This window comes from Engystomops pustulosus, chromosome 10, assembly GCF_040894005.1.
Source record: "Engystomops pustulosus chromosome 10, aEngPut4.maternal, whole genome shotgun sequence".
NCBI classification, from domain to species: Eukaryota; Metazoa; Chordata; class Amphibia; order Anura; family Leptodactylidae; genus Engystomops; species Engystomops pustulosus.
The window spans coordinates 32,134,068-32,146,123 of NC_092420.1; the positions used below are offsets into that span (position 1 = coordinate 32,134,068).

Genomic DNA, 12,056 nt, shown 5'->3' on the forward strand with positions numbered 1-12,056 from the left:
CAGGTGTTTGGCCAAGCTTCCCTGTGCAGAGCCTTGGTCCCCTTGAAAAATGCTCGAGTCTCCCATTGACTTCAATGGGGCTCGTTACTCGAAACGAGCACTCGAGCATCGGGAAAAGTTTGTCTCGAATAACGAGTACCCGAGCATTTTAGTGCTCGCTCATCTCTAGTTAGTACATAAAATTAGACTCCTGGGGAAAATCTATGAATTTGGATAAGCAAGAGGAGGACAAAGACAAGTTGTCTGGTGGAGGCTGTTGGACAGGAGGATGATTCTGGACTTAGAGGAGACTGGAGGACAGGAGGATGCTGGCAGAGACTGGGGGACAGGAGGAGGAGGCTGGAGGAGGATAGAGAACAGGGGGGCTAATTTACATGCAAGTTTTTTTTTTGTTTTCTTACAAAGAAACACCAGGCTATTATCTTTCAGAAATAAAAAAATGTATATACTGAAGTACAAGCCAAAAGCTGTGCTGAAAAACCCTAACTCGGTTTATACTTCAGTCTATAAATAAATTAACACTGTACTCACCTTTCTGACATCCCCTGCAGGTCCTCTTCTTGCTTCGGGTGCTCTGGGTCCATCTTCGGGCCCCTACATGACGTTGGCAAGCGGCGAACGTCATTGGGGCAGTTTTATAAAAAGTGTCCTAAAATGCAGAGTTAGACTAGACTCGGAGGAACCTGGAGAGGAACCCAAAGACAGATCCTGAAACCCGAAGCTAGAAGAGGACCTGCGGGGGGGCATTGGAAAGGTGAGTACAGTGTTCATTTTTTAAAAATATATATATAGGCATGGCGTGCTCAGGACGATGAGCTGGCTATAATGGTAGGGGGGGCATCACGGGCTGTCAGGCTATATACTGGGTGCGGGGGCAGGGGCTAGCAGGCTATATACTGGGGGCAGGGGCTATCAGGCTAAATACTGGGGGGCAGAGGCTAGCTTCCCCCCAGTATATACGGCTGTCAGGCTATACACTGGAGAGGGGGGGCAGGGGCGAGCAGGCTATATACTGAAAGGGGCAGGGGCTAGCTGCCCCCCAGTATAAACGGGGGTCTATACTGGGGAGGATAGGGGTGGACAGCTTAATACTGGCTAGTGGCGGTGACCAATGCATTTCCCCACCCTTGGCTTATACTCTAGTCAATAGGTTTTCCCAGTATTTTGTGGTAAAATTAGGTACCTCGGCTTATACTTGAATATATACGATATACCAGCGTTCAGCTTTTTAACCTCTACTAAGCACTTAATTCTCAGAATCCAAAACATAAATTACGATACCAGTACAGGTTTTTAGACAATGACAACACCGCATGGGTGACATCATATGAAAACAATGGTCACATTTTATTTGCCGTCTGTCAAATTGTATAGTTCTTGCTCTGCTTCAACGCCATAGCTACTATATCAATAGATAAAGGAAAGGGGAAAATGTGGTATTAATATTGATATACGCAGACATAGATATTTATCACAAGATTTTTGGTGAAACTATTGATACTGCTAGAAATAAGAAAGGAAAGACTGGGCAGTGAGCAAGTGTTCGGCGCAGTCGGGAAGGGGTGTAGCTGAAGGAGTGAGGCAGCAGGATTGTGCTGCATCAGACTGAGCTGGCTGCTGTGAGATGGGAAGCGGGTGGTTGAGGCCTGTGCATAAGGGGAGAACAAGAGTTCACTGACAAGACGGTAGATAAATTTTAATGCATCCCTATTAGTAAAAAGATTTGGGTTTTTATTATTATTTATATTATTATTTATAATAAAAAAAAGTTGGCAAAAGTCTATGTAGCCTTTAAGCACTTGAAATCAGTCATGCAGCAAATGTGGTGATAAATGAAGGTGCCACATATACCAAAGTAGTGGACCACGAAAACTGTGGGAGCTGCTTACACTTCTCTACAAAACAAACAAACAAACAAACAAACAAACAAACAATCTCCTCCTCCAGGGCCCGTTTATAGTGTATGCTTTCACGTAACCACTGCCACCAACTAAAAGCTAGGAGAATATGACCTACAAGCCTGGCAGCTTCTCTCAGTCCAAGTATGTGCCCCCTCTCCAAGTCTGTTAAAGGAACAAAAATGTGGCACATTTACTTACCTGGTCCCTCCACGATCCCTGATCTGGAATGTACGACGAGGATGAAGTCTGCCGGGATTCACTACGAGCGTGCGTCCCATATCCTGCATCTGTCACTTGCCCGATCAAGTCCGCCGGAGTTCACCATCTTCCTCCTGGTGTTTGTAAGTGCTTGGCTTGCGTTGTCCGAATCCGTGGGATCGTCTGTCGGCCCGCCCCCCGATTTGTGTCGTGTTATAGATACAATCCAATCGCGTGCCACACAATCCCCAAATATTTCAGAAAACCCGACAGAAATGCGGCAGCGGGACCTTAGTAAATAAGCCCCAATGTCTTTAAGTACATCATAGGAGCGAGCCTAACACTCATCACCTTCTGGTTGTTTCTAATCAAACTACTTGTACAATAGGAGTGCATTTGGTTGTGCATAATCTAAATTGCGGCTCAGGGAAACAATATTTTATTAAAAATTATTTTATAATTTATATATAAAAAAAACAAGTGCGAAAAATTTTTTTTACATCCTCAGAAGTTTTTTTTCCATATTAAAATGCGGTATTACCAAAAACAAAAATATATACCTAAGATTATGATTTCTTATTTCTTTCTGCAAAGTCTTAAAGGGAACCTGTCACCAGGAACCTCATTTTTCACTAAAGACAGATTGTAAAAGCCCATGACACCAGCAGTGCAAATCTATAATTGTGTGTTATAACTTATCTTGCTCCCTGACAGAATCCTGGGGTAGTCACAGGGGCTGGACTTTGGTTTGCATGCATTTCAAAAAACAACATGTGACCTGTTTGAGCTGCAGGCTGTCTCCATGTTTGTGCTCCTGTACAGCTTGTCCCTCCCCCACTGATGTCATCTCACCAGGCTGTGACCTCTGAAAAGGAGCAAGAGGTGAAGCTAGAAAGGAGCACAAAGGTGGGGGCCAAGCTCTGAGGAGTGGGTAACACAGACAAGCCACATGTTGTTTTTTGAAATCCATCCAAACCAAAGTCCAGCCCCTGTGACTACTCCAGGATTTTGTCAGGGAGTAAGGTAAGTTATAACACACAATTATATTGTAATGCATATGCTTAGAAAAGGCAGATTTGCACTGCTGGTGTCATGGGCTTTTACAATCTGTATTTAGTGAAAAATGAGGTCCCTGGTGACAGGTTCCCTTTAATATCTACAGTAACTGAAATTGACAATCAAAAAGCGTTCTTCTACCGTAACTCGAGTGAGATAACATCTTACAAGTACAACATTGCCTTTACTATCAATTACAAATAAATAGCTGAACCTGTCATCTATAAGGAATGATATTACAGATTACTACAGCCCTGTTGACTGTCCCTAAAGTGAACAGTAAGATCAAGTCCACCAGACTGGTGCAGTCCTAATCTTCTGTAGGCTGCAGGTGCTAATCCATGAGCTCATCCTGGATCAATCAGGGTCCTTTGTAAATATTCTTCCATTCATTTCCTTCGCCCACTTAAGCTCTTCATTTCTTCAAGTTCCTTATCCTTTAGGTGAGATTCAGCTGTTGCTTCAGAGTGCTTTTGTTATAATGAGAGAGAAAGACAGAAAATGTAAAATAATCCCATAAACTATAACCCATACCACTGTGTGGATATGGACTGGATATGATTAGACAAGCAGTATTTTATTTATACAGGAGAGACAGCCATTACTTTGCCTTGGAAATATAATTTCCTAATCACCCCAATTAACATGGGTCATTTGAACAAATGTGTCTCAATGTATGGCTAAGGTTGCAGGTATTTTCCAGTTAATGTTAATAAAGTTTTAAGGGGACAATTTCAATTTACTGCCCAGTATATCCTCTGAAGTTTATAAAGGAAAGATGTGCGAGGGTTTGTCCACTGAGAACCTCATGCATCCCCTGTATTCACCACCATTTATCAAATGAAAAAAGCTAATTCTCTATGAACTGCCAGATGCATTTATACAAAGGACACAGGGCTCACGTTCACACCTAATCTAGAAGTTATGTCCTATCCAATGGTTCAAGGAAACCTTGCACGAATAATCTGATCAGCAAGGATTCGATTGACAAACCAACCAAGGATATTCTATCCTTTCATTAAACATAGAACCCATTCTAAAATAGTGGGAAAGAAATATGATGTCACTTTCTAATATACTTTACAACCTATCATCATTATAAAGATCTTCCCTTCCTGTCAATTCAAGGAAACACTTGCGTTTCCATCCACCGTCTGACACAACATCATGGCATCTCCTCAGACCATTGAATAACATGAGAAAGTGGAATACTGGTTTTAACGACAATTACATGTATGTTGTTTAATTGTTGCCAATGTTAAGGGTATTTCTCTTACCATGTCTAAAAGGATTTCTACTTTAAGACGGAGCAAGTTATTTTCCTCCTCCAACTGCAGATTTCTCTTTCTAAGACGTTGGAGTTCCTTCTGTGATGCAGTGCCCCCGGATTCTATCAGAAGTACATACGGTCATTTAATTTTCAGCAGTAAACATTGTTAAAATTAAAAAAAATAAAAAAATATGCATGGATTATTTACATAACTTGCTTTAAAGAAATTCATTTAAATAGACCCCAAAAAAGTGTTATTGTTAGTGTCATGATCACAGGGATGCCATATTCCAGCATTGCACAGAAATAGATGTTAGAAAGCTCTACACCAATGACATGTTAGGAGTCACGGGGCAAAGAATGTCATGCTAGGATGTATATCATCACAAGGAAGGCTGGCAGCTGCGGACGGTAATTTTGGATGGTTTACATGACTTATGAGACAGGAGGGGTCAGGCCACTATGACTTATTCTGCCCTTTGGAAGTAGCATTCAAAGTTTTTTTTCTGTGCAATACTCAATCTGCCAGAGTATAGAAGTAAATATCGTGATCCTGTCACTGTCCTGGATAACAGGCTGGTGATATGGGTGGCCCATGAAGAAGTCTGCTATGGGGCCCAGTTTCTCCTAGTTACACCACTGATGTATACTAATACTGTCTTCAGTTTTACAACTTACTTACCAGTTATCCACTGGCCATTTTCAAACTTGAGACTCTGCCCTGCAATAGAAATACTAGGGGCACCATAATCCAGACCGAGCTCCACTTCCTTAGTCGTGCGGTCCAGCTAGAAGAGATAAAAAAAAATGTGTATTGTGTTCCTTAATGGGGAGATGCAGCTAGTGAAAGGAGAATGCATAAGTGTAGTCTTCAGATTGCTCTCTTTTTTTCCCTTGGAGAAATCCCTGAGAATTATTACGAGCTTGTAGTACTGAAGACAAGTGCCAGTATCAGAATGAAATGGAGGAATGAAGACTGTTAGTTTTCCTTTAAAGGGGTATTCTTGTCTCGGCATTCACATTCAATTTAATTAATCTGCCAATATATATATATATATATATATATATATATATATATACACACACACACACACACACACATTTCTTCAATTAGATTTTCTAAAAAAAATAAAATTTCCTGTGTGAAGATAATTTCTCATAAATGTAGTCATATGGTCCCATAGAAACAAGACCCACTCCTTGGATACGACCACCCCTGCTGTAGTGATCGTAAAAAGACACAAAAGGTGTTTGTACATGAAATGTCCGGGAGTTACTGCATGACCCACAGCCGCCCTGTAGTAATGAACTCTGATTCCAGGTGGTCGGGCAGGACTCAATAGCGCATGTCTGGCCACCCCTGCCAAAAATGTGAGGTGGTCGTATCCGAGGAAGCCATCTCATTTCTAAGAGACAACATGGCTACATATGTGAGAAATTATCTTCACACAGAAACATTTTTTTTTTAATAACATCCAATTTAAGAAATGTGTATTATTTTTAAAGCCCCCCTCTAAGGCCATGTATACACTGAGGTTCACTGACTGCATAACAGATAAAAAAAAAAATAAACCACATACTGCATGTAAGTTGGAAAGTGACGCAGATTTTCTAGGCGGCGTTTTCTTTGGACTGAAAGTGTTCCCAAATAGAGGCATTTTGCCTATTTTCCAAGTGGATTCCAGAGCGGATTAACTATGGTGACAGCTTATATTTTCCTACAATAGACAAAGAAATAAAGTTAGTGCTGATAAAAGAACCTTCCTGACATAAGGCTAGATCAATCACTATGATAGGATGGGACTCCAAGCATCATATTTATATATGACACAAGAAAGCCTCCAGACAACAGCGCTAAACTGTTATTCCATTCTCAATGCAATTCTTTTGTTATGCAGGGACTCCTTGCATCAAATATCACAATGATACTTGGAGTCCGGTCCCGGTCACTGTGCTGGATCTATGAAATCTGATCATCATAAGGCCCAGAATACAGGAACCAAGTGTGGTTGTGTCTTTTAGCCAATAACTGGGTTTAAACCAAGTTTAAACTACTCAAACAAATACATAGACCCTATTTGACAGATCTGACAATATTTGCATACAGCAATATTCTTCCCATCAAAGTGACAGATCTGTCCAGATCATGAGTCTATAACCCAATCTTGGTGGGTTTCAGAGCTGCGATACAACATTGTCAACCTGTAGTAGTAGTTACGTACAAGTTGCACTGCTACACTACCAGTGGGTACACCCCGTTATCTGTTTTTTTTAAAGAGTGCAGCAATAAGCCCAATTTTGCAACATAGTGAAAGCTTTACCGGTATAAGAGTCTTGATGATATGGGATGAAATCATAACACAATGGATGAGTGAATATTTCTTACCCCTGAAAAAAAATCGGTTTTATCTGAATGTGTTTCTTTAATAGAGACTGGAGGGATGTCCTAAAATTACAAAATCTCACCAAAGTATCTACAACAAAGTCTGCTGCGTGTGAATCTCACCCAGAGCTACATCTACACTCCTTTCACAAAAACGCACAAACGGATGGCGCAGACAGACGGACGAGTATTAAGTTCCGTCTCACTGTACATCATCTACCGATGTAATGGAAAAAGAAACCAGCACAAATACCTGACCCCACACGAGTAACACACAACACAGCGGCGCAGGTTACTGGATAGTGAAGTAATGGACCAGCACCTTATTCCCGGCTCCCGGTGCACCGACAAATAACGAGCTTAAACTAGAGTACACACTGCGCATGCGCGCACAGTTATGGATCTAACCACTAAAAAAGAGAAGGGGGGTGGAGGTAAAATGTCCACAGTAACTGCCTGAAAACAACGTTATATTCTGCGATATTAGTACAATGCATTTAATAAATAATTCTGCACGGTCAATGTTCAACTATGCAGAATAACAACGCCACGATACATAAAAGCTTGGTTATATGTAGCGCCACCCCTCTCTAAACGTATGGTTTCAATCCAAGCTTTCGTTGCTATAACAACGCTTCGAAGCTCAACTGCCCTGCACTTTGGATCATACCATTTTGTAAATAATACTGAGGGAGGTAAAAAAATGTGAAGTCAGTGAAGTGACTAGGAGAGGAGTGTGATATATTTATTTCGTATTGGTGTAGGATGGGAAACGTAATATTAAAATATGAACGATCCAAGACAGAACTATACCCCCCTGTCTAGAATGGTAGGGTCCACCAGGTTACCTTGGTAGAAAGGGACGCCACATGGTAAAAGGTGGACTGGCAGCTCTGAGGTAATGAGCTCCGCTCTGGCTTATAGACGGTATGGACTTGTGAGAGGAGGAGAACAGTTATAAAAATATGGTTTTTACTGAGTCCAGTAAAGGGCAGTAAGAAAGAGTGAGCTGCCCACGGCTGATATTACAGTGAGACAAGATGAGGGGTGGGGACAGGGGCGTTACGACAGCAGTAGCAGCTACTATGGGGCCCACAGTGTCAGGGGGCCCCATCATCCGACCTGACACTAAAGAATGGAGAATGTGCACCATTATATACATGTTACACATTGTGCACATTGTGGTATATATATTGTTTATGTGTGTGTATCTGTGATGTGTATATGCTGTATGTGCATATGGTGTATGGTGGGTATATATACAGTATGTTATGTGTGTACGTAAGCTGTATGTCTGTATATGGCACTGTATGTGTGTATATGTGAGGTGTATATGCTCTATATGTGTCTAACAGCGTGTAAATGTGTATATATGAGTGATGAACTGTATGTTTATGTATATAGGAATGTAATATATATATATATTTTTTTTTAAGCCGGCAGGGGGTCCCCTTCAGAAGTCTGCTATGGGGCCCTGGCTCTCCTAGTTACCCCACTGGGTGGGGGGCTATGAAGATAAACCAGGAGAAGCCTATGCTATAGGGATCATTCACACATTAGGTTTTCATGTCACTAATGATTAGCACAGCATACTGACCCATTATCGTCTATGTGGGTATTCACATGTCGGTTCTTTTACTGATCTGCGCTCCGCTGTAAGAAAATTGAAGCACGCACAATTTGATTCACGTTAGTAGACGACAGACTTTCATAGACATCAATATGTTCTGAAAAAAACAGACAGCATACGTATGACATTTGTGAAGCCTGATTTATTTACAGATGATGCTGGGGAACCTGGTGTATTGGCAATCATTTTTTGCAAACCGTTTATTTTTTTTACGGACGGGGGACAAAAAGGTTCAACAGATGCCAAAAAAATGTACTGAAAGCAGACCTGGAACATACAAGCCTGTGTGAATGGATCCATTTAGACACAGATCTGCCTCTTTGGTGCTGAGCAGACACAGGACACTGGCTGTATGTTTGCTGGTTCCTTTTTAAGGTTTGGCAAATTCATACTTCTTTTGTTAAATGACAGTCGTATCCGTCATCCCCGAGAAAGTCTTCCAACGGAACCACCAAAACAGTTGTGAATGTACCTAAATATCAACTAACCGGCAAAGAAGATAGTAAATACAGTATTGCCCAAAAGTTTATAATGGCTGAATAGAGCGTGTCTATTTGAAAAATAAGACCAACCCTGAAAATAAGCCCTAGCATGAGTTTTCAGCAACCCCAAAAGTAAGCCCACATACAGCTGTTACATACAGGTACTGTATATCTTCTGAACTGTGGCACCTAGAAACTCAGTTCTGGTGTTATTATTAAAAGGGAGATTCTCTTCTTTAAAATGACACCAAAATTTAGATTTCTTCAATCGTTCAAAAATAAACGAAGAGCACAAAACAAAACCAATGAGCATCACCAAACTTCCATCCCAGTAGATTTACCCCTCTTTCCACCCCTCCTCTGCTCAAAGCATTGTTGTCTCCATTCCCATGGTTCCCGGACTTGAAGGAGCAATGGTTATGCTTGAGGTGGGAAGTAAAGTGTCTGGACAACTCTGTATGCGCTTTTCTGATCTACTTTGAAGTTCAAGCTTCTTGGCTCTTATGTAGCTAGAGAGTGCAGGGTGGTAATTTCATACTGGTCCTTCATCGTTCTAGCCCAAGGACTTCTTCTCACAATGTGGACTGGCATGATCAGTGCCGTCACTGGCAATGGCAGCTAGTCCAGAGATCGACTGGAATTTGCCTGTCAGAGCATATTACTAGTTTGGGCCTTACTGTAATTTTAATGAGCCAATGGCCCATGTGACCAGGACACATTTCTATTGTGAAGTAGCAATTAATAAAATGACTGTTACAGACCATGATTAAGCCCTGAGAGAGGGCGAAACGCGTTGGTCATCATACTTGGACCTTTACACCTATGCTATCTGTCTATTCTGGATTTTAATTGCACATAATAAAGGAACTTGATTTTATTTGCATATCCCCGAAAGCGCGGACATCGTTTGTTCTTTGTAAATATTAAAGTATATATCTTCTTAAAACAAAACAATCAAGCTTTATTGAGTAATACCCCTTTAAATGTTCATAATTTTTCTATAGTAAATCATGGATTCAATCAATCGTCTGAATTCCCCTATGGCTCTGTGTGTGGAGGATTTAACAGAACATCCTTTGGAGCTTAAGAGAAGAAGGGAAATGGCACAAAAATCAGTTCAAGAAGCCCCAGTTTGTATCCTTGAAAAAAATAATAATTATATAGCAATGTTTTCAATTCATTCTTATCCTACCTTTCTTGTCTTCAAGTGATGGTTCCATTCTCTTTCCTTTCTTTATTGCACTTCTATCAGTAAAAGACCCCGATGATCAGTCTATGGGATAGCTCAATATTAGATTGGTGAGGATTTTAAAATCAGCACCACTATCAATCAGCAGCTTCAGCCACCGGGACGGTTCCATTCACCTAAATTTCAGCAGTAGCAACTACATGTAGTATCTATGACTCATTATCCTACATACCGTACATAAGGTATAAGGCAAAAGATTGACAACACACACACATTGTGTGTGTATTTAAATAAATTGTTATCTTTAATGCACTTCTCAGCCTTCCGTGTCGGCTCTATGGAATCGATAAGCCAAAAGATTGCACATCTGGAGCAGCAGCTAAAGAGTTTCCACACAGATGATCTGGTAATACTAAGTAAATTCATTTTAATATAACTCTGTATTCCCATGAACACGTATTGAAGTTGTTTTCTGGACTAATAATAACAACCATCCTGTCCAATATCATATTGGTGGGGCTCTGACATCTGGCACTCCCAATAATCAGCTATTCTTACCTGCGGTCAGTGCACTACTAGTAATATAAGAGAAGGAGGTAGCTCCATTCTACATGTAGTGCCTGAGCCATGTAATTGCATCTCAGTTTCTATATAAGTGACTGGGAGTTGATCTGCAGATACCAGATGCGGCAACCACATGGGGCAGTGATGACGAACCTTTTACAGCTTAGTGCCAAACTACAACCCATTTATTTATCGCCAACACAGCAATTTAAGCAGTAAACTATTGCTCCTTGTTCTCCCACAACTCCCAATAATATTGGCATCCATAGGACCACAACACCATTGAAAGAAGGAGGACAAATTCGGACTATCATTTTAGTTTCTCTCCATGGTCTTTTTTACTGAAAAAAATTTTGGGGCCAGCAGGAGGACCTCCAAAGATAATCTGGCTCTGCCCACACCTTCACAATCTTCCTGGAGTCTCACCTTAAAATAGAGCTTAAAGCAGCATGACTTTAGTTGCCTGGGACTGCATAAAGATTCTGTCTGGTGAACACTGTGTTAGAGCAATGCCCTGGGTGACCACCAAGAGGGCTACAAGTGTGATCTCTGGCACACGTGCTAGAGGTTCGCCACCACTGGCATAGTTGATTTCACCACTCCACAGGTAGGATTTTTCTTTAATACCGTAGTTTTATAGGCAGTTAATTTTTTTCTAATCTGAAAATAGAACAAGAAGAAAACACCTCCATTTCCTGTGTAGTGGCCAAAATGTTAATGTAGATCTGCTCCCATTTTATTTGGAGCTTAACTGCGATGACTTGATTCAACCACTGCACATGAAGCGGAGCTGTCTGTTTCCAGCTTCATTCTCTTTGAACAGCTGATATTTGAAGGTGTTGGGTGCTGGAAAGAGCATGAATATTTATAGCACAGAAAACCCCTCCTTTATTAAATTTACAAGATGGCATTTGTTTTGATGATGCTTAGTTCTGTTGTGTGTTGAAAGCTATATCCCAGTTTATAATTGGCATCATTTGATTAATCCAGGAAATTGAATCTCAAGAGATGCACGATGCATCAATGCATGCTGGACGTTTCACACCATGGTATAACTCTATGGAACAAAGGACACAAACTCAGAAAAAGAATAGAGGTATTGTATGTGCAGCACACAAGGGTGGTAGTATCCAAGGTCGGCTATCTTGTTTTCAATGGACAACATGGCTACATTTATGGGAAACTATATTAACATTGGATCCAACCACCCCAGCACTTTTGAGGCGCCCGACCACTTTAATCCTATGTTCATTGCCACAGGATAGCTGTGGGACATGCAGTGACTCCCGCCTGCTTCATTTGAGAAAACTATCAATCTCTTTGTAAAATCACTGCAGCAGTAGACATATCCACTCAAAGCTGCCCTACATTTATGGGAAATGA

At 41.1% G+C, this 12,056-nt stretch overlaps 2 protein-coding genes across 7 annotated transcripts in view; one reads left to right on the forward strand and one right to left on the reverse strand.

Moving 5' to 3' along the window:
• Positions 1 to 3,319: 3,319 nt before the first annotated feature.
• On the reverse strand, positions 3,320 to 7,289 carry CBY1 (chibby 1, beta catenin antagonist). Of its 2 annotated transcripts, none has more exons than XM_072127741.1 (5): positions 7,131 to 7,289; positions 6,006 to 6,143; positions 5,108 to 5,213; positions 4,433 to 4,545; positions 3,320 to 3,625 (listed from the first exon to the last, which is right to left on the reverse strand). In XM_072127741.1, the coding sequence occupies exons 2-5, from the start codon at positions 6,081 to 6,083 to the stop codon at positions 3,545 to 3,547; spliced, it is 378 nt and encodes a 125-aa protein (XP_071983842.1). In that variant the 5' UTR covers positions 6,084 to 6,143; positions 7,131 to 7,289; the 3' UTR covers positions 3,320 to 3,544. The 2 variants fall into 2 exon arrangements, with proteins under 2 accessions (XP_071983842.1, XP_071983841.1); XM_072127740.1 differs by having other exon boundaries at positions 7,062 to 7,282.
• Positions 7,290 to 7,572: 283 nt separating this feature from the next.
• The window catches only part of FAM227A (family with sequence similarity 227 member A), a 40,908-nt gene continuing 36,424 nt past the window's right edge, over positions 7,573 to 12,056 (forward strand). For 2 of the 5 annotated variants that reach the window (XR_011850279.1, XM_072127667.1), the window contains exons 1-4: positions 7,632 to 7,706; positions 9,925 to 10,054; positions 10,430 to 10,515; positions 11,664 to 11,769. Coding sequence is in view for 4 of the 5 variants with exons in the window: in XM_072127667.1 (XP_071983768.1) it covers positions 9,931 to 10,054; positions 10,430 to 10,515; positions 11,664 to 11,769 (316 nt within the window). In the remaining variant the exon portion in view is untranslated. Of the gene's footprint in view, positions 7,736 to 9,924; positions 10,055 to 10,429; positions 10,516 to 11,663; positions 11,770 to 12,056 lie in introns of all 5 variants that reach the window. The other 3 variants (XM_072127668.1, XM_072127670.1, XM_072127669.1) reach the window with 3 other exon arrangements.

What these genes read in the sequence shown, in the direction of transcription:
- CBY1 (XM_072127741.1), bottom strand. Translation starts at nt 6,083, where the DNA reads ATGCCTCTATTTGGGAACACTTTCAGTCCAAAGAAAACGCCGCCTAGA. An exon ending in CACTTTCCAACTTACATGCA is followed by an intron (nt 5,214 to 6,005) that starts GTATGTGGTTTA and finishes TATCTCTTCTAG; the next exon opens with CTGGACCGCACGACTAAGGA. An exon ending in TAGAAATCCTTTTAGACATG is followed by an intron (nt 3,626 to 4,432) that starts GTAAGAGAAATA and finishes TTATAACAAAAG; the next exon opens with CACTCTGAAGCAACAGCTGA.